This window comes from Hemitrygon akajei, chromosome 15, assembly GCF_048418815.1.
Source record: "Hemitrygon akajei chromosome 15, sHemAka1.3, whole genome shotgun sequence".
In the NCBI taxonomy this organism is placed as follows: domain Eukaryota; kingdom Metazoa; phylum Chordata; class Chondrichthyes; order Myliobatiformes; family Dasyatidae; genus Hemitrygon; species Hemitrygon akajei.
Genome location: NC_133138.1, coordinates 47119238 through 47141905, shown reverse-complemented (window position 1 = coordinate 47141905; position 22668 = coordinate 47119238). Strand labels below are relative to the sequence as shown.

Below are 22668 nucleotides of genomic sequence, written 5' to 3'. Positions count from 1 at the left end.
ATGGGTCTTCCTCTATCACAAATGTCCACGGTCCTATGAAATCTGACAGAAGTACTTAAACACATTTCTTCAATATTCACAATGATCTATGTATTAGTCAGAACAAGCATCAACTTCGAGTTTGTACTTTGGACTAGAACCAGATGCATAAAGGTGCTAGAAAGTATTTTATTTCACAAGGATCATTGGAGTATGGAATGAATTATCACAATTTGATAGACATGATTGTCAATCACAAATTAGGAAAAACATTTAACAAACAATTATTGAGGAGCATACATCTGAGGAAAGTGGAAATAGTAAAACAATAGCATTCAAGTGTAGCTGTTGATAGTAAAATACAATCTTATGCGTTGAACCCTCCTCTCAATTAGGCAAGTCCAGCGCAATCATTAATTATTTTGGTTTCTTTAAGGGCCATCAAGTAAGAGATATTAATGTTGAATGATTTTTCTGCATTTGCATTCACTGTAAATATCAGAAGCTGATATTAAAAATTAAAAACATCACCTGCATTGAATAGATTAAAATCCAAAGTCATCTGTTATTTGCATTGGTCAGACGAATTCCACCTACAATTAATATTTCCTAGAAGTGGACAATTTAGAGTACTTTAAGCCGTCAGAATGATTACTTTAGGGCTCTTCTATTCGTCCACATGAATGCTTGGTTTGTTGGGATTGTTTGCAATCAGCCAGTCTGCAAGCCAGGTCTGAAATAGAATACAACACAATGCTGCATTAAAAATAACTGATGTTAAAAAGAATTAAAAGAAGTGACTTTTCCTGCACATCATTGGTTGGAAGTGGAGTCATGTCATCTCTAGCCACAGACTCCCATTTGATCTCCCTTCACTATTCCTCAAAGACATAGTTCAGTACAATCTCACAGCAGTGTCTGCCTCAGCTTGCCCTTGTTATCACACAGCAATAGCAAACTGTAATCAAGCTGTTGCATTCCGCTCATGCAAGTACATTTCATTAAGAATCGGATAGATTATGATGAAAGATAATTAACCTTAAATCATAATTCTATGTATCACCCTTCACACATGCTGCCTTAATTTTTCAACACTTGCAGTATTTCTAGTTTTTGTCAAAGATTTCCAAAATCCACCAATTGATAAAGGCCAATTATAAAGGCATTGTTTTCTCCTTGAACAATGCCCAATGCTTCGCCATTGAAGCCAAGCATTCTGATTTTAGCCTTTTCGCAATGTAAATTACTTTTTTGAGTCATGAAAATGTGCTTGTAAAATGTTACAGAACAAAATTCTCTCCTGATGTTTGGAATTAAATTAATTTTAAGAAACAAAATGAATGCTGTGTGGAAAGTTACTTACATGCACATCATGTGCAGGGGTAGAGAAATTTCTTGGTAATTTACTACAAGACCACAAAAATATAGCAACAGTAATAGAAAACCTCATTTTCTTAGGGATGATGGAAATCTTCACATGGAGTTCAACATTGCTACAAGGTAACAAATAATACATTTGAGAGGGGTAATACTCAAGGTGAGTTAATGAGCAATTGCCGCAGGTATTAACGTACAGAATTCAACGACTAGAGGGTACTTACAATAGCATCTATGGGTTTCTCTTTGCAGAGTTTAGTTAGTCCAGACAACAACGTAGGAATTACATTCTTGCTCAGGTAACTCATTGCAGATTGTCTGATGTCAATTGGATCAATGGAAGCTGTGAAGTATTGAATAATCAGAAATCCGCCTCAAGATTTTCTGCTAATTTTTGTTTTAATTTTTCTACTTTCTTGCTCCCTCTAGTGAAGCTACTAAGAAATCATGGATTACAAGCAGTCCCCAGATTCCGACAGGAGCCTAATCCAAAGAACTACTCGTGAAATGGAAATAATCAGTATCAACTCTGATGGAAGAGCAAGCAGCCACGGGGAAGTGGTCACCAGCCGGCCTCACTGACACAGTGAGCGAGCCTGTTCACTGCTCCCAGCTCTGCATGGCTCGGTAGAGTAGACGAGAGTGTGGATGGGGAGAGAAGGCAGACAGAAATGCCCCATTCCCCCCAGCAGAAGATCCCTGCAGACCCACAGTAACTGGAAAATCTGTCCCACCAGCCTCCCAAATGTTCGTCTGTATATACGGACTGTTAACAAACCTTGCATTACAGCCGCCAGCCAGCTCCCGTTACCACTCCGGCTGCCTACAGGCAAGCCTCTCAGCTGTTCAGACATACAGACAGACAAACATACTTTGATCCCAAGGGAAATTGGGTTTCATTACAGCCGCCCCAACCAAGATTAGTGAAGAAATATAGCAATACAAAACCATAAATAATTAAATAATAATAAGTTAATCATGCCAAGTGGAGATAAAGTCCAGGACCAGCCTATTGGCTCAGGGTGTCTGACACTCCGAGGGAGGAGTTGTAAAGTTTGATGGCCACAGGTAGGTTCATAAGCTGGCAGAGCTGTATCTTCCTCATTTTAAAGATAACCCTACAAGTATGTCCAGAGTTTGTTCTAACTTGGAAACAATGTACATATTTCTAGAACAGTTACTTATCACGAGTAGTGTTTGCTCTCTGATTCAATCAAAAATCAGCTCAAGCAAGCTCTCTCTCTCTCTCCGTCTTGTTTTACGGTGGTTGGCACCCAGCTTAATGGTGCATTACCGCCACCTTCTGTTCCGGAGTATGCGATGGACTCACATTCTAAATCCCTTCACCCAATCGCACACATACACATACCCTAACCTACACTTTATCCTCCCCATCCTAGTACCCTATTTCTGTTTATCCATCATATCCTATAAAAAAACCCCTGTACCCCTTAAGAAAGCTAAAAATACCCTGACCTATGTTCTCTCGCCCATGCCCAGCAACCCTTTTAATGTGAATTCCTGCACCCCCAATTCCCTTAAATTAATTCTCATCATCTCTCTCTGTATCCCATACTTCCTGCAACTCAGAACTACATGTTCTACTGACTCCTCTTCCTGACATTCCGCACACAATCCTGTCTGGTGTTTCCCTATCAATTTCAATGTTTGGTTTAGTGCACAGTGCCCCAGCCTTAACCAAGTCCACACAATTTCCTCTCTTCTGTATCTACTTGCTACTCTAGTACCTGCAACACTTTTTTGTATTTGATATAAATGCCTCCCTTTCCCCTCCCTGTCCCATCTTTCTTGCCACATTTGGTTAATTTTTTCCCATATTACGCACTTAACCTCTGCTTTACTGATACTAATGTGCATTTCTATATTTTCTTTCTTTATTGCCCTCTTTGCCAACTCATCCACCCTTTCATTGCCCTTCACCCCTACATGAGCTGGAACCCATAGAAATTTAACCTGACCTCCCTGATTTGCAACTCTTGTGACTGACTGAAGGACTTCATGAAGTACACCTTCCTGGCTGTTTGAGTGAGAAGACCTTAAACTTGCTAGTACTGAAGATGAATCTGAGCATATCAACGCTTTGACTAGTTTAGTTTTCTCCACCCAATGCAACGCAACCAACACTGCCATCATCTCCACTGTATACACCGCTAACTTATCAGATGTTCTTCTGCTGATTGTAATTGCTTTTGCTGGTATAACCACCCCAAACCCTGTCACTCCTGTCTCAGGTTCCTTAGCACCATCTGTATAGACCTGAGTATAATCACTATACTTTTCCATCACATGACAGTTAAATGCACTTACCAAATCAGTTTTATACTTTCCTTTCCTTTTTACCTCTAACAAATGCCAGTCTACGTCAGGCCATACCAGCTTCCATGGAGCTACAACCGGATAAACTACTGAAGGACTTATCCTTAGATCAAACACTCCACATGATCTAGCAATATTATTCCCTACCCGACTAAAGTTTTCCCTCTGAAACCTCCCATTTTCCCAGGACTCCTGCAACACTCCTTTAGCAGGGTGAGAATCATTGTGTCCCTGCAAATTAACCCAGTAGTTTGCCATCAATTGCATCCTTCTTAATTCCAAAGGCATTATTCCCATTTCTACCTGCAGGGCTGATACTGGTGATGTTTTAAAAGCCCCACTGCACACTCTCAAAACCTGAGCCTGAATCACATCCAGTTTCCTTATAAGAGACCTAGCTGCTGATCCACATGCTACACTTCCATAATCCAACACAGATCTTACTAAAGCCACATACATTCTCTTTAATGCTGAACAACTTGCTCCCCATTCCCTACCAGTCAAACATCTCATCACGTTTATTACTTTTTTACATTTCTCCTCAACTTTCCTGATATGGTCTGCCCATGTTAATCGTGAATCAAATATAACTCCAAGAAATTTAAATGATCCAACCCTTTCTAATTCAATCCCATACATCCTTAACTTCTTCCCTACTTCAATTCTTTTCCTAGTGAAAAATACAGTTTGAGTTTTTTTCCACTGAAAATCTACATCCCCAATCATAACCCCACTCTACCACTTCATCAATTGCTCCTTGTAGTTTCCTGATTATATGCTCCGTGTTCCTGCCTCTTTTCCACAAGGCCCCATCATCCGCAAGCAGTGACCTACCTATATCCACTGGTACCTTTGTGAAGACATCATTGATCATAATGATGAAAAGTAACGGGCTAATCTCACTACTCTGAGGTGTGCCATTTCCCACTATGTACTGTTTTGATAATTCTGATCCAATCCGAACTTGAATTTTTCTACCAAACAAAAAATCTTTAATCCAATTAAAAACTCTCCCCCCAACCCCCATCTTGAGGAGTTTAATTAATAATCCTTTCTTCCACATCATATCATAGGCTTTTTCAATGTCAAAAAACACTGCAGCTACTGATTCTTTATTTGCCTGGGCCTTTCTTATTTCAGTCTCTAACCTTATCACTGAGTCCATGGAATTCCTTCCCTTCCTAAAACCACTCTGATAACTTGCCAGCATTCCTCTCTTCTCAAGATCATATGATAACTTTTCAGTTATCATCCTTTCCATTACCTTACATATATTTGATGTTAGTGCTATTGGCCTGTAGCTAGTGGGTTTTGACAGATCCTTGCCAAGTTTCCTTATTGGAATTACTACTGCTTCTTTCCATGCACTTGGTAATCTTCCCTCCTCCCACACTCTGTTAAAAAAATGCAGTAACTTCAAGAGCGCTCCTTCTCCTAGATTTTTTAGCATAACACAGCATATTAGATCTTTCCCTGGGGAGGTTGGTCTCGATCTCTTTATTGCTCTCACCATTTCTGCCACAGTAAATGGGTCATCAATTATATAATCTGTTTCTTTCCTCCTGTTTAACACACCTGGGTATTGACTCATTGTTCTTTCCCTTCTCCTTCTCCCTTCTTCAGACAAATTTTCTGAACTATGTATCTTTACAAATGACTTGGCCATGATCTCAGCCTTATCCCTGCTGGAGACTGCTGTTTCCTCCTCAGATATCATTACTGGATACTCCCAATCCCTTCTATCTCCCCCCCTCCTCTTAATCATTCCCCATACCTCTCCCACAGGCATTGTTCTTCCTATTTTGTTGCAAAAACTCCTCCAACTTGCCCTTTTAGTTTGACGTATAGTTCTTCTCACCACTGCCTGTGCCTTCTTATATTGAATCAAATGCTGCATATTATGGGTTCTTTTAACTAGCCTGAATGCTCTATTTCTGTTTTTTACAGCCTGACAACACTCCTCTGTCCACCATGGCACTAGTTTTCTATTCATCCTATTTTTACTCCTGGGTATAGATCCTTCTGCTGCCATAATAATTGCTGAAGTCACCTGACTGTTTAATTCATCTATATCTCCAGAAATGTCCATCTTTGTCAATGCTTCTTCACTAAACTGCTGGAACTTACTCCAATCTGCTTTTCCAAACACCCACTTTGGGACTCCCCCACCTGGTCTTATTTCAACTCTTTCACCCACTGAACATAAAACTGGGTAGTGATCACTGCCAACTGTTGAAGCAGTCCAAACTCCCCAGTTACTGATGCCAGCCAAGACATTAGACACTAATGTAATATCTAATACCGACTCAGTTCCTGTTGTTATGTTTATCCTTGTTCCTCTACCATCATTCATATATACCAAATCCCTTTCTTCCATCAAATCTTCAATTACCGTTCCATTTGAATCTGTAATCGGATCCCCCCATATTGTGCTGTGAACATTGAAATCTGCACACCACACTACTTTATGTCTATTTTGTCCTTGTATCCTTAGTAGGCTGTCCAAATCCAACCTTTTACATGGATTGTAGTAGTTAATTATAACCACTCCCTCCCCTCTCTCCCATATTTCCACCACTATGTATTCCTGATCGTCTCCTTTTTCCAGTACTATATACGGTATACCTTGCTTGATTAACATAGCACAACCTCCTCCTCCCCCTAGATTTCTATCTTTCCTTATCATTGTATACCCATGTACCACAAAGTCTAAAGCTGGTTTCAACCAAGTTTCCTGAATACACACTACATCCGGTTTTACAACCATTTCCTTAATAAAGTCCTTAAATTCCTGGCCATTGGCCAGTAAACTCCTTGCATTCCATTGCAAAAGAATCACCATAATGAGTACTAACCAACCTATGACACCTCCTGGCTTGACTGATTAGTGAGGTTCTCCCTCACTTCTTCCCATGTCAGTCCTACTAACCCTAAATGGTTTACTGCTGCTTTGACCACCAGCTGAATTTTGTCACTTTTTGGCTTTATCTCTGCTGTACTATTAATGACTCCTGCCATGAATGTTACTAGAGCTTTTTTTCCACATAAATCCTGTCATTTACTCTTCGCTGCATCTCTTGCATCCCTATTGCTCTCTGGTCATTAGGAGCATTATTCTGTTCTCTTGACATTCTTACAGCTTCTGCATAAGTGATCTTTCTTTTCACTCTTATCTCTTGAATTTTATTCTCCCGTCTCATAACCTCACACCCACTATACGCCACATTATGAGCTCCTCCACAATTACAGCATTCTGGTTGCACTCCTGTTCCGCACTTTCCATATTCATGGTCATCCCCACATCTAGCACATCTCCTCTGCCTTTTACAGTTTTTAGCTATGAGTCCAAACCTTTGACAATTATAGACCTCAATGGCTTTGGCACATATACCCTTACTGGGTAACTCATGAAACCCAGGAACACTTTCCTTGGAACTCTTTCTTCTTCAAATTCAATCAATACTGTTTCACTTTCCTTTTTCATTCCCTCCTTTGTTGTTTTCAGTCTTAGAACATTAATTACTTTCCCCCCTTTGATATTCCTCTTCAACTCCTCCATGTTTATACTCATTGGTACACCCGTGATCACTCCTTTACAACCACCATTTCGTGCTCCCACCCTCCCTGTATATTCCACCTTGCATTTTCCTATCTCTTTTAGCTTGAGTGCTTTCTCAAGTTGTTCCTCATTCGCACATCTTACCAATAGATTGCCATCATTAAGGACTTTTGCAAATACTATTTCCCCTATCTTATTTGCCAGAGTTGTTGTTAGCACAAACGGGTTAATTTTCTTCATTTGTCCTTGCGCCTTCTCATTAAACCTAATTATGACAACACCTCCTCTCTGAACTTGTTCATCTTCCTCACTTTCAGAACTCTCTCCATTGTCATTTCTTATTCTTTTATTCCCTTTGTCTCGGTTTTCATTCATCCATCCCCTCACTATCTCCTTATTCCCTTTATTTCTCCCTTCACAATAATCCATTTCTCCCCAGCTGCCTACCTCTGATCCCAAATCCCTATCCCACTCCTTCTCCACTCTCTTTCCCTCAGCCCCTCCTCTCACCTTGTCTGCCATTACCAGACCCAGGCAACCCCCTCCCAGCAATTCCCACTCCTGCCCCACTCCCTTTCCCTCAACAAGTTCCAAACCACTTTCACACATGCACCAACCAACTGCCAGCCAGCCGGCATTCACTCAAGCAAGCTCCACTCAAATCAGGCCTTTAACCTCACACAGACAGAGAAACACATGATCAATAACCGGCATTAGAAAACAGCTGTCTTGATCATGGTTGTTCCACTTCATTGTGCCATTAGCAACCTTTATTAATTAAGTGTATTGAAATTCCCTTAAGAAAATTGACACTGCACAAAATAGATAATTGTAGAGTTAACACATTTTACCAAAATGTTAATTAACATCATTAATTTAAAATATATCTTATTTACAAATCCCATAAGGCTACAATTGTAATTAGGGTCAAAATGAATATAAATTGAAGCAATTTTTAATTTAATTACATTAAGTATTTCATTAAAATTTGTTCTCTTTTGTCTTAATTAGCAGTCAAAGGATACAATTTTGAAATTGAGGACAAATTTGCAAGCATAGGTATGATGTTGCTTCAAATGGAGAAAACAATGTTATATTTTTATGTGTTGAAACTATTTGTTTTCTTGAACAGTTATTCTTTAAAAATTATTTTAAATAAATCTGAATTAATAGTTGTTTAAAAAAAGACAGAAAAGGTTGTTAGGAATGTCAGAGCAGGTATTCAGCACCAGAAGCTGTTAGACTTGTTGGTTAAATTACAACAAATTGGTACCTTAACTCAATTTTCTCCCTCAGAGGGTAACTTACAATAATTATGCAATAAATCTAGCAATCACAGGTTTGAACATTTCAATGGGCCTAATCATAACAGCTTCCTCTGGTGGGCCAAGAGGGGTTGGAATGCAGAGAGATAGAAAGAATTCCAGATTTCCATTACCATGAGATGTACAAAGTGATAAGGAAAGAGCTTCCCTACTGGATACACTCCATACTTCTAGTGCAAATTAGATACAGAATAGCACATGCTTTGAAGAACTACTGTCCGTGTTCCCTTCTCCACATCCCCCATTATCAAAACCATCATATTCACTTACATATCATACAATGCAACGTTATCCTTAAGCAAGAAAATCAGGGTGTGATTTATTTTTCTTTGCTTTTGATTATGCATCAAAGGTAATTGACAACTTTAAGTGTGGTAACTTGGCAACAGTGATTAAACAATTAGTAATGGGTTCCATGCAGAAAATAATCAAGTTAAATTACAGTGCAAGTAAATTTGTGATCAATTAAGATTTTTAATTATTAACTTTTTAAATACAGTTTTTTAGTTATCATCACAGAGCTACAGCACAAATATGGGCCCTTGATCCCACCAGGCTGGCACTGACCATATCCACCCATTATGTTAATCAGTCAAAATATATTTTTATTCTTGCACCCAAAATATCCAATTAAATTTCAGAGTCTTTACCACCTCCCTTGAGTAATTTTAAATGGTGACTAAATTATGATGAGCATGAAGCCTGTTTTGTTGGTGAGACACTTCTACTTAGATGATTTTTAAATTTTTAAAAAAAGAACGCTTAAAAAATCAAGAAATTTGACCTTATATTAAAATGTCACACAAAGCTGAACTGAATACACCTGAACTCTTTCAACTTTGTGTTTTATTCTGCGTTTTTACCGTTTGCATGATTTGGTTTTTTTGTGCATGAGGGAGCAGTTTCATGTTTTTCTTTGAACAGGTTCCGTTGTTTCCTTTGCTTTTTTGTGGGGAAAACAAATCTCAGGGCTGTATTCTACATACAGACTTCGGTAATAAATATGCATTCAACCTTTGACTGTGCTGTGCTATTAAAAACAGAATTATCACACAGAAACTCCATGCTCTTGTAATATCTTCTTAGGCTGTTGTGCCATCCTTTGGAAAGTTATATTATGAAATGATTTTAGGAGTGGGAATTTAAATGTTCCACCCCCCCCATGTTCTTCCAAAATTTGATAAAATAAAGCAGCTTATTTATTGCAAAAAAACTTACCTATGTCTGCTATCTATTAGGATTTCCAACTATTTTAGCACCTTTGTTAGAAAATACTTATTTTTTTATAATATGTTACACTTGCCTCGGAGATGGAAAAGGAGATGTGGAGTATTCCAGTGCTCAAATCAGAAAAAAAACCTGCTATGTGACTGCATCAGATAATCAGGAAAGCAAACAGAATATTATTTATCATTAGGGGAACTGAATATAAAAGTAGGGAGATTATACTTAAATTGTACAGGGTGTACTGTATATGAGATTACATCTGGATTATTGTGTACAGTATTGGCCTAATTTAAGGTAGGTTATTAATCCATTGACAGTAGTTCAGAGGAGGTTTGCTACACTGAAACATGCCAAGGGCTGGTTGACTTATAAGGTTGGTCAAGATCCACTGGAGTTTAGCAGAAGGAGAGAGGACTTGACAGGACAAACAGAGAAGATGCTGTCTTTTGTGGAAGAATCTAGAACTAGCAGTCACCTTTCAAAATAAGGGTTGCCCACTTAAGATAGAAGTGAAGCAATTTTTTTTCTTTTACAGGACTATAAGGCTTTGCAATTCTCTTCCACAAAAGACAGGGACTTTGAATATTTCTTAAGGACGAAGCTTGATAAGCAAGGAGGCAAACGGTACTATTTCTACTGAATGGGCATAATCTATATAGTAACTACCTGGAGTTTATAAAATCATAAGTGAAGAATTTCTCCAAGTCTGTTAGAATACTACATTTAATGAGATGATATAATAATTTTATAATGTTTTATTTAAATGAATATAATTCTTGATTTGTTTGCCATTTTGATACCAGTTGATAACAGGGCAGATAAAATGGAACTACTCCTCTTTACATGTGTTAAGGAAAAGTAGGAACTGGAAATTAAAGACTTACCATCTGGAAAAATAAATCGAATTTCCCTCTCTGCTGCAGAAAAAGTCTCACTGCCATGCACAGCATTCCTAAGTTCATCCGTCCCATATAATGCTCTTAAACTGGAATGGTCACATATTGATAAAAGATATGAAAACAAATATATCATGTACCTGCTTTTTTCACATGCAGAACATTTTATTTGTAAGAAAAGAATGAACCAACTATGTTTATAATGATAAATTGCCAGATAATACAATGAAGCTACTCAGTCCTTATGATAAAATTCTCACCTCTATATAAAAGGGCAGCCAGACCTAAACTTCAACAAATAAAACATAGTCTGCATTTAGCCCCTTCTACACTCAGTGGCTACTTTATTAGGTACAGGAGTGGTTTCTGGTGTGGTCTTCTGTGGCTATAACCCATCCACTTCAAGGTGCGATGTATTGTGCATTCAGAAATGCCCTTCTGCACACCACCGTTGTAACACGTGGTTATGAGAGTTACTGTTGCCATCCTGTCAGCTTGAAACAGTCAAGCTACTCCCCTATGACCACTCTTTTTTTGTCCACAGAACCGACGCTTACTGGAAGTATTTTGTTTCTCACGCCATTCCCTGTAAACTCTAGTGACTGTTCTGTGTGAAATCCCAGGAGATCAGTGGTTTCTGAGATACTCAAACTACCCCATCTGGCACCAACAATCATTGCACGGTCAAAGTCACTTAGATCACATTTCTTCCCCATTGTGATGTTTGGTCTGAGCAACAACCAAGCCTGTTGAACATGTCTACATGCTTTTAGGCATTGAGTTGCTAAGACATGATTGCCTAATTAAATATTTGCATTAACAAGCAGCAGTACAGGTATACCTAATAAAGTGGCCACTGGGTGTATTTTATGTTTTCTAACCAGAGAGAAGAAATTTAACCTTTTCCACCAATTGGGATATTAATAGAATCAGATTACCTTACCAGGCAAGATAATCTCTGCCCTATCACATCATGTTCCTCTATTAGTTCTGAACAGGACTTGCCAGGGAAAGAGAAGAAAAGAAAGATTTGCCTCACAGGTTTTTTTTATTTCTAAGAGCACTCACCTTCCTGGGTGAGTTTCTTTTGCCTTTACACTATCAGCAGGTCCAATCAACTCATTCCAGTGTGCAATCGCTTTATCTCTGGCAATAACCATGGCAACACTTGTCCCAGAGCTCATGAATGCCGTAAGGCTGGGAAAGAACATTTTTCCATAATGTGCTGCATAAATATCACTGCACACCTCCGGGCTTAAACAGACTCTCCTTCTCTGCAATGGGAAAGAAAATCAATGCAATCCTAGGTTAGTAGGATTAAAAGCAAAAAGGAGGGGTGGATGGGAGAAAAAGAAATGAAAAAGGTGGTGGGGGAGGAAGGTAGGAAATATTAAAACACAGATGCCCAACTCTGTTGGGATTTCAAAAGTTTGTTGCTCCAATGAAAAGGAAAAATGTAAAATTTCAAACCACCATTAAAACATTTCCATTATGTAATATATGATGAAATATTTAAAATGGGTGTAATATAATTATGCATTGTCAATATTTCTCTGTTTAAATCCATGCCACACTCACTGATTCCAGCCTGACTCAAATGCTGCATTCTTCAAAGTCCAAAGTAAATTTATTATCAAAGTACTTATGTGTCACTATATACTACCTTGAGATTCATTTTCTTGCAGGTATTCACAGTAGAACAAATACAATAGAATCAATGAAAAACTACACATCAACCAAGACTGACAAATCTGTGCAAATACAAATAATAAATAAATAAATAGTACTGTCATTGAAAGCTAGTCCATTGGTTGTGGAATTAGTTCAGAATTGAAGTGAGTGAAGTGGGTGAAGTGAGTGGTTCAGGAGTCTGCTGGTTGAAGAGTAATATCTAATCCTAAATCTTCTGTACCACCTTCTCAATGGCAGCAGTGAGAAGAGAGTTTGGTCAGGTGGTGGAGGCCCTTGATGATGGATGCTGCTTTCCTGTAGCAGTGCTCAATGGTGGAGAGGGCTCTGCATGACGGACTGAGCTCTATCCACCACTTGTAGGTTTTTCCATTTTTGGGGACTGGTGTTTCCATACCAGTCCATGATACAACCAGTCAGGATACTCTCCACCACACATCTATAGAAGTTTGTCAAAGTTTTCGATGACATGCTGAATCTGCGCAAACTTCTAAGAAAGCACAGGTGTTGCCAGGACTTCTTTGTAAAGGTACTTATGTGCTGATCCCAGGGCAGTTCCTCTGATATGATAACACCAGGGAATTTAAATTTACTGAACTTCACCACCTCCAACCCCCTAATGAGAACTGACTTACATTTATAATTATATCCTAACATTCAAACCGTGGGTCTTGTTCAGAATCAGAATAGGGCTTACTATCACTAACTTTGTTCTTTTATGGAGTAGTACAGCACAAAGACATTAAAAGTTACTTTAAATTACAAAGCAGCAAGTAATGGAAAAACAGCTGAAAATAGTTCGTGGATTGTTCAGAAATCTGATGGTGAAGGTGATAGAAAAGGTCCATTTCTCTTCTGTTACTCATTCCACAAATAACACCATTAAGATTAAACACATTATTACATACATTGTTAATACAAGTAACTCATAAAATTACAAATAGCATATTAACAGGATGAACCTGGCTCAGCTGTCACTATTTCATCCTGTTTCTATTTCCCTTCAGGTTTCTTTGAAACATTAAAAAATGTAAACAAATGTTTTCTAAAAAAAAAAATCAGGGTAGAAACCAAACTATTTGGGCGATAAACAAGGATAATCAGAAGGAGAGGAATCTCAGCACAGGAGGCAGCCATGAATACTTATGCCAACACTAACTTACTGAAATACTCCAGCTTCCAAGGCCATTTCACACACTCCCCCTAAAGGTTTGCTCTCCCCGTCTGCCTCACCAAGTATTTATTTAATTGTCTTTGCCCACACTTAAATGTTGGCAGTGGATTCTAGACCACAGCAATTTGATGCATTACAATGTGTTTCACAATGATATATTATTTTCCTAATTTTATTAAGTCTGTTTCCTTTATGATTTCAGATAGACTATTTCCTTACTTATTCCTTAAGCATGTAAAGTTTTCTTAAAGTCATCTTTCTTTTCAACATTTCATCTGCATATATATCGAAGTAGTGAAAAAGCTGCTTCACTCATTGATACTGGATCATTTCTTAATCACTTGCTATTCGTGGACTCTGGCTCCCAACCATATTGAAATTTAAACATTTCTTTTAATTCATGATTTTGAACTCTTCTACACTCTTCAAACAATACAACTTTAGCAACATTCTCACATACCTCAAACTATATTAGAAAATCTATTCCGTTATTTTCTAAAATCTTGATAACATTCCCAAAAGTTTTGGACCACAAAATAATTCAAGATGTCAGTTGAGACTTGAACAGTTACTTTACAATAATCTAGCACAGCTGGCTGTTTTTTTGTAGTTTGTGGACTCCATTAATGAATCCAAGGATTCTCTCAATTTGCCATTAGTTTCATTAGTTTTGGGGCATTCATCTGCAGGTATATGTATTTTTACAAACACATTAAATTGTTTCATTTACTTTATTTTTCCTTTCTTCATTCTTTCAACCAAAATATAACTTAATACTTAATGTACTCTGTGTTTACACATTCCACACATCTGCATATGGCTCACTGAACTTTGTAATTGTTTACTATATTAAGTTTGACATATTCTTAAAGTTTTAAAGTTATACACTATAGTCAGGGTAATCAATTTACAGTTCGAAAAGAGCAAAGATCCCAAAAATGGTTTCTGAGAAACTATTCTGGTCTTATACAAACAGTTGTCACCTTCAAATCTCTATAGACTATCCACTGTACTTCAAATTGCAGACTACCTGCTAGACATCCACCTATGAAAACAACTTTATTCTAAATAAATCAATAACCTAATGGCTTCAGTTCCTACCACAAGGTCCATGGCCATCATCCCCTTCCCTTAGCAATCAGCTGGAACTGCGTCGTTGCGGGCAGTGGAGTGAACCGGGAGTAGAGTGGAGGCCTAAGGGCTTTGGCTCAACGGGCTTCGGCGGAACCGGGCGAGGCGAGGAAGACCGGAGCTGCAGAACTCTCACAGCTAGTTGCTTGGTAAGTAGTTCTGCTTCCTTTTACACTTATAACTTTAAAAGTATTGTTAAATAGTGTGATAGTTAGCTGTATTGGGGCAAAGGATTCTTGCATAACTAATACTAGTACATTAAATTAACTATATAGCATGGAGCAGGTGATGTGTTACTGCTGCGAGATGTGGGAACCGGTAGACCCCATTGAGGGACACGGCGACTACATTTGCAGCAAGTGTTTGTTGCTCGAGGAACTCCAGCTTCATATTGATGAGCTGCACTCCGAGCTTCAGACACTGCGACACATCAGGGAGGGGGAGAGTTACCTGGACTCTGTGTACCAGGAGATAGCCACACCTAATAGATTAACTAATGTAGATTGCAGTCAAGCACAGGATGGTGTGGCTATGAGTGAGGCAAGTAGGGGAATCCAGGAGGTAGGGCTGGAGGAGATGCAGGCCTTGCTCTTGTCCAACAGATTCGAGGCTTTAACTCCCTGTGAGGGCAGGAGCGGGGACTGTGGGGAGGATGAGCAACCTGCCCATAGCACCGTGGAGTGGGGGGCCATTCCAGAGGGGGGAGTCAATAGAAATGTTGTAGTAATAGGGGACAGTATCGTCAGGGGGATAGATAGGGTTCTCTGCAACCGAGAGCGAGAGTCCCGAAGGCTATGTTGCCTGCCTGATGCCAGGGTTAAGGACCTCTCTTCTGGGCTGGAGAGAAACTTGCAGTGGGACGGGGAGGATCCAATTGTCTTAGTACATGTCGGTACTAATGACATAGATAGGACAAGGAAGAAGGTTCTGTTACAGGAATATGAGCAGCTAGGGGTCAAATTGAAAAACAGAACCTCAAGGGTAATAATCTCTGGATTATTACCTGAGCCACCAGCAAATTTGGCTAGGTTAAATAAAATTAGGGAGTTAAACGCGTGGCTCAAAGACTGGTGTGGGAGAAGTGGGTTTTGCTTCTTGGGACACTGGCACCAGTACTGGGACAGGAGAGAACTGTTCCGGAGGGACGGGCTTCACCTGAACCGGGCTGGGGTTAGTGTCCTGGCAAATCATATAACTAGGGCTGCAGAGAGGTCTTTAAACTAACTAGTGGGGGGGAGGATTCTAGAGAGCAAATAATTAAAAAGACAATGGAGAAGGTAATGGATGTAGGTAAAAGTGGAGGAATAAAAAGACAGAGTGTGTCAGGAGGGGAAAGAATGTACGGAGATAAGTGTAAAGTTGTACAAAAGGAAAAGGTAGGAAATAAGTGTCAAACATATTTGTAAGTCCTTTATTTGAATGCACGTAGTATTAGGAATAAAATTGATGAGTTGACGGTACAAATAATTATGTATGGTTATGATATTGTGGCAATTACGGAAACATGGCTGCAGGGTGACCAGGACTGGGAATTAAACATACAAGGGTATTCGACAATTAGGAGAGACAGGCAAGAAGGAAAAGGAGGTGGGGTGGCTATGTTAATAAAGCAAGAAATCACTGCAATAAAGCAAAATGATATTGGCTCAAAGGATCAGGATAACAAAACAATTTGGGTAGAAATAAGAAATAGTAAAGGGAAAAAAGCAGTGGTGGGAGTAGTCTATAGGCCTCCAAACAGCTGTAACTCAGTTGGTCGGAGCATAAATCAGGAAATAGTTGGGGCTTGTAATAAGGAAACAGCTATAATTATGGGGGATTTTAACTTTCATATTGACTGGACTAATCAAGTCGGACACAGCAGCCTTGAAGAAGAGTTTATTGAGTGTATTCGGGATGGGTTCCTTGAACAATACGTTACTGAGCCGACAAGGGGGCAAGCAGTCTTAGATCTGGTCCTGTGTAATGAGACAGGACTAATAAAAAATGTCCTTGTAAAGGATCCCCTTGGAATGAGTGACCATAACATGGTCGAATTCCATATTCAATTAGAGGATGAGAGGGTTGGATCTCAAACAAGCGTACTGTGCTTAAATAAAGGAGACTATGATGGTATGAGAGCGGAATTGCTTAAGATGGATTGGGAAAATAGATTAAAGGATAGATCGGTACTTGATCAGTGGTGTATATTTAAGGAGTTATTTTACAACTATCAAGAAAAATATATTCCACTGAAGAAAAAAGGGCGTAAAAGAAAAAATAGTTATCCGTGGCTAAGTAAAGAAATAAAGCAAAGTATTTGACTAAAAAGAAAGTTATATAAGGTAGCTAAATCTAGTGGGAAGAATGAAGATCGAGAAGCTTTTAAAGATCAGCAGCAAATAACAAAAAGATTGATTAAGAAGGGGAAGATAGATTATGAAAGTAAATTGGTGAAAAACATAAAAGCAGATAGTAAGAGTTTTTATAGTTACATAAAAAGAAAAAGGGTGGCTAAAGTAAATGTTGGTCCCCTAGAAGATGAGACCGGGAAATTAATGGTAGGGGACATGGAGATGGCGGAAACGCTGAACAAATATTTTGTATCAGTTTTTACAGTAGAGGACACTCAAAATATCCCAACACTGGATAAACAGGGGGCTCTAGGGGGAGAGAAGCTAACTACGATTCAAATCACCAAGGAAATGGTACTTGATAAATTAATGGGACTGAAGGTGGATAAATCCCCTGGACCGGATGGCTTGCATCCTAGGGTCTTAAGGGAAGTGGCGGTCAGGATTGTGGATGGATTAGTGATAATTTTTCAAAACTCGCTGGACTCGGCAATGGTCCCGGCAGATTGGAAAAATGCTAATGTAACTCCTTTATTTAAAAAGGGCAATAGACAGAAGGCTGGGAATTATAGGCCAGTTAGCCTAACATCTGTGGTTGGCAAAATGTTGGAATCGATAATTAAGGAAACAGTAACAGGGCATTTGGATAAACATAGTTTAATAGGACAAAGTCAGCATGGCTTTACAAAAGGGAAGTCACGTTTGACAAATTTGTTGGAGTTCTTTGAGGACATAACATATAGGGTAGATAAAGGGGAACCAGTGGATGTGGTGTATTTGGACTTCCAAAAGGCATTTGACAAGGTGCCACACCAAAGATTATTACTTAAAGTAAAAAATCATGGGATTGGGGATAATATTCTGGCATGGGTGGAGGATTGGCTTTCTAACAGAAAACAGAGAGTTGGGATAAATGGTTTATTCTCAGACTGGCAGTTGGTGACTAGTGGTGTTCCGCAGGAGTCGGTGTTGGGACCCCAACTCTTTACAATCTATATTAATGATTTGGAGAAAGGGACTAAGTGCAACGTATCGAAGTTTGCTGATGACACAAAGATGGGAGGGAGTGTAATGAGTGCAGAGGACATTGAAACCCTGCAGGGGGACATAGACAGGCTGAGTGATTGGGCAGACATTTGGCAGATGAAATATAATACTGACAAGTGTGAGGTCTTGCACTTTGGCAGGAAAAATAATAGAGCAAGTTATTATCTAAATGGAGAGAAACTGGAAAGTGCTTCTGTGCAAAGGGATCTGGGGGTCCTGGTGCAGGAAACACAAAAAGTTAGTATGCAAGTGCAGCAGGTGGTCAAGAAGGCCAATGGAATGCTGGCTCTTATTGCTAGGGGGATGGAGTATAAGAACAGGGAGGTCTTACTGCAGTTGTACCGGGTATTGGTGAGACCACACCTGCAGTACTGCGTGCAGTTCTGGTGTCCATATTTAAGAAAGGACATACTGGCTCTCGAGGCAGTGCAGAGAAGGTTCACTAGGTTAATTCTGGGGATGGGTGGGTTGATGTAAGATGAGAGGTTGAGTAGATTGGGACTCTACTCATTGGAGTTCCGAAGAATGAGAGGCGATCTTATTGAAACATATAAGATTGTGAAGGGGCTTGTTCGGGTGGAGGCGGGGAGAATGTTCCCAATGATGGGTGAAACTAGGACTAGGGGGCATAATCTTAAAATAAGGGGATGCCGTTCCAGGACTGAGATGCGGAGAAATTTCTTCACTCAGAGGGTAGTGGGGCTGTGGAATTTACTGCCCCAGAGAGCTGTGGAAGCTACTACACTCAATAAATTCAAAACGGAGATAGACATTTTCCTGGATAAAAATGGCATTAGGGGATACAGTGAGCGAGCAGGTAAGTGGACATGAGGCTAGGTTTAGATCAGCCATGTGATCTCCTGGACCAGTTTTCGATAGCCTGGATGGGTCGGAGAGGAATTTTCCAGATTTTATCTCCTCAATTGGCAACTCGGTTTTTTTCCCCCGGGTGATCACATGGGTTTGGGCGGGATGAATAATAAAATAAAATGGGCGGCATGGTGCCCTGTTGGTTGGCACTGTTGCCTTGTGGGATTCGGTGAAAACTAGAGTTAAGATTGGATCAGCCATGATCTTGTTGAATGACGGAGCAGGCTTGAGGGGCCAATTGGCCTACTCCTGCTCCTATCTCTTATGTTCTTATGTTCTTAACTAGATCATTTTGGCCCCTGATGTGAGAGATAAATCACATGTCTGCAGTACTACAAAGACCTTCCTTTTCCCTCTGTTGGAATATACAGGTCTGCCTTAGCCTCAACTCACTGCTTATTCACCAAATCTGACATCATTTGAAAACTTTGAAATTATGTTGCTGAAATCATTATCAACCTCATCCCTCATTGCTATTATATTGACTTTCGAGTCAGAGCACTACAGTCCATTTGGCTCTTCTTGTCCATGCACTTTATTATATCTAGCTCTCTTGTCTGTCCTCTCTCAAAGTATCTATTGATTATCCTAAACTCTGTTGCTAATGATCAAACATACCGTATATGTTATCCGCCATGTCTGCGTTCACTACTATTAAAATCCTCAACTTTATTTTCTTTATCCTTGCATATCCTTACCCCTATCTCGATCTTTCCCCAGTTCTACACCTTTCAAGTTATTAACACTCCTGCAATTCAGGCATTTTGATCCACAGAATGTTCTTTCCCATTGGGCTGAAAGTACATTGTCCATAAGAGTAACCATCTCAGCAATCCATTCCTTCATTCACCTTTATGTTGTTACTGGCCAATATTTCAATAAAGTCTCTATAATCATCAATATAGTCCTCCATATTCTTCCTAGTATTTTGCAAGTTGTAGTAAACAATTTAACAATATAATGGTACTTGTATAGTTCTTTAATTCTAAGAAAATGGAATACCTCTGACCCCTCAACCACATCAACAATCTAGTATTATAAACTGATTACTTGATTAACAGTGAAGCCCAGCCCAGTGACAGGAACTGTTCTGATCCTTCCCTGTGATGGGCTTTAGACTCTCAAAATCTTGGGGCTCCACCATTGAGGACTGTACTAACTTAATGCAGTAAATTGCTCCCAAGTACCAACTTTCTTTCTCCATAGGTCAGCAACAAATGTGGGTACAATTGTGATAAAATCCAGGATCATACTGTATTTATCAAGAACACTTAGATTACAATGGGCCACCACTGCAATCTCCGGATAAATAACATCACAATTTCTTTTGCATTTTGTCTCCGTGAAAAGTTTAAGAAAATTGTCTCCAGCTATGTTTGCCCCCTGGAAGTACAATTTTCCTTTTTATTCGTATTCAACGATCTCTATAAGAAACCAATGCCACGAAACTGCCAACCTGACACACAATACCCAAATTTGATTTTCGTTTGGACAATTTAAAGATTTTCCACCATCCAGAAACTCACACCACTAAAAGCAGTAACACTACGAATTCGGCAGCGATGCTTTGTATAGAAACCTAAAGTCACACTGGCAGGAGGATGTCCAATTCCGTCCAGGACTAACCACCCGACTTACTGTACCTGAATAATGGTGAAGCCGGATCGGAGAATGGTCTCTTCAATTTCGTCCGCCTTATCGATGGCGTCAGGTTTAATCAGAGCCAGCGTCCTCTCCACGTACACCTCCGCCTTCTCCATGACTCACTCGCGTATGGTCCAGGTATCGGACTCTCTCCGAAAATGGGACACAAATGGAGCAATCTCAAGACAATCGAAATGTTGTATGCAGTATTTTTGCTAAAACGCTCGCTGCTTGATAGAAAGGAACCGAAATGCCGCTAGGATTTCGCCCCTGGCCTTGTTAGGACTGCTTCACAACAGTTGCCAAGGCGCTCAGAGTAGAAGTACTTTCCCAGGATACTCTTCAGAAACAACCTGTCTCCGAACATTTCATACTCGCCAAAGCGCAATTTATTCGACAGGCATTTTTTTTCCCTCTATACGTGCTCTAATTCAATCATTAAATGCAAACATTCACCGAGTGTTGACAAATACATTAGGTAAGTAAGATTTCCCTTTGGTAAAGAGTGTACAGATTCTAGATTCCGCTAACCTCTACAAGCGCAACCCAATTCTCTGGATAACGAAAGCACATAATGCTACTTAGTTGAACAACCATTGCTTATACCAAGAAAGCGTGTTTAATATGTTTTGAACTTTTGTAGATGTTTAAGTGTGAGATTTCCGACTTTGTGTTTTGCAAAGCAAACCAGTGTAGGGTGTTTACTATGAATTTGCTTTTTTGTGGCAACAGGCCCTTAACATTCAATAGCATTACCATCATGCCCCCGACCATCAAGTTCCAAGGGATTTCCACTGAACAGAAATTCAACTGGGACCTCAACAACAACCGCTACAAGCGGCATTTCCTGGTGGCCAACCACAGTACTGTACTGTATTTCAATTCCTATCCCCATTTGTTGATTAATGGCCTCTGCTGCCACGTTCAGGCCACTCACAGGTTCGATGAGCAACACCTCATGTTCCATCTAGGTAGCCTCCAACCTGATGGGTTCACAGGGAACGTGCACACTGAATAACAGCTTCCTTGGTCCAAGATCAATGAAGCACTGAACTTACCACCTTCAGCTTGCCTGTTACAAATAAGTTATAAAATTAGTAATAAAATATAATTCAGAACTGTCAAATTTAGACTATCATATAAACATGAGATTCGAAATGGCTGAACGTGTCAAAATATTATGCAGCTTTCCTGCAAGTCTAATAAAAGATGCCCTAAGAAAGATCATTGGTAGAAATACAGACTCAGTTTGTTAAAACTGTTTCTATTGTTAGAAACAGACAAAACTCAGTTTTAAAAATAACAATCAATAAAAGCAGATTGGATGTTCTTCATTGATCTAGACCAGAGGTTCCCAAACTTTTTTAGGTTACTGCCCCCCCCCCCCTTTGGATCCCAGACCACATCCTTAGTGGTCCCCTCTCCCTTTGCAGCCATTACATAAAAAAACTACAAAGAATTTTGATTTATGGTACACAGTGAAAGAAAACAGGAACTGCAAATTCAAAGCAGTGACAATAATTGCAAAAAAATCTTCAGATCTATTTAAAGCTACAAATAAAATTATTTAACTACAATAAAAGCATTTTTCGTCAACAATTTTAGCGCTTAAATGAGTAGTCCAACTATTGTCTACTTCATTGCTTTCAGTGAGATGGATGGGCTTGGTGCAGTGGTATCAGCTTATCATCAGACTGAATGTCACTTTGGAGTCTCAGATTCCCACGATGAGTAAATTGTAGTCTGTTTTGACTGCACTCCACTCCACTGAATATTATGTTGTAAACACAATGAAGAATATCTTGGCCTTTTCCTACATTGCAGGATAACATTCAGGGATTTTTTTTCAACAACCAAAGGTCTTACTATGACATTTCTTGAACCTCAGCTTCAGCTCAGTCATTTCGTCATAAGAGCAGTTCTTCCTCCATCCTTCCTGTTAATTCCTCATTATTACAAGTGCTCAGGAATGGATTTATTACCCAATCAAGAATTTGGATCGAGAGATCCTGAAATCTCTGACATTTCTTTACGCAGCACACCCAGGTGGGCACAGTATACTTGAAGATCACCATTTGGT

At 39.4% G+C, this 22668-nt stretch overlaps 1 protein-coding gene across 1 annotated transcript; it reads right to left on the bottom strand.

The window, feature by feature from the left end:
* Positions 1 to 154: 154 nt before the first annotated feature.
* On the bottom strand, positions 155 to 20883 carry nme5 (NME/NM23 family member 5). The gene is made up of 5 exons (XM_073067988.1): positions 20588 to 20883; positions 11769 to 11974; positions 10689 to 10789; positions 1581 to 1699; positions 155 to 712 (listed from the first exon to the last, which is right to left on the bottom strand). The coding sequence occupies exons 1-5, from the start codon at positions 20702 to 20704 to the stop codon at positions 647 to 649; spliced, it is 609 nt and encodes a 202-aa protein (XP_072924089.1). The 5' UTR covers positions 20705 to 20883; the 3' UTR covers positions 155 to 646.
* Positions 20884 to 22668: the final 1785 nt, after the last annotated feature.

Coding starts and splice junctions, on each gene's coding strand:
- nme5 (XM_073067988.1), bottom strand. CDS start 20,704: ATGGAGAAGGCGGAGGTGTACGTGGAGAGGACGCTGGCTCTGATTAAA. Junction 11,975..20,587: donor CCGGCTTCACCATTATTCAG/GTACAGTAAGTC, acceptor TTCCCATTGCAG/AGAAGGAGAGTCTGTTTAAG. Junction 1,700..10,688: donor TCGATTTATTTTTCCAGATG/GTAAGTCTTTAA, acceptor AATACTTCACAG/CTTCCATTGATCCAATTGAC.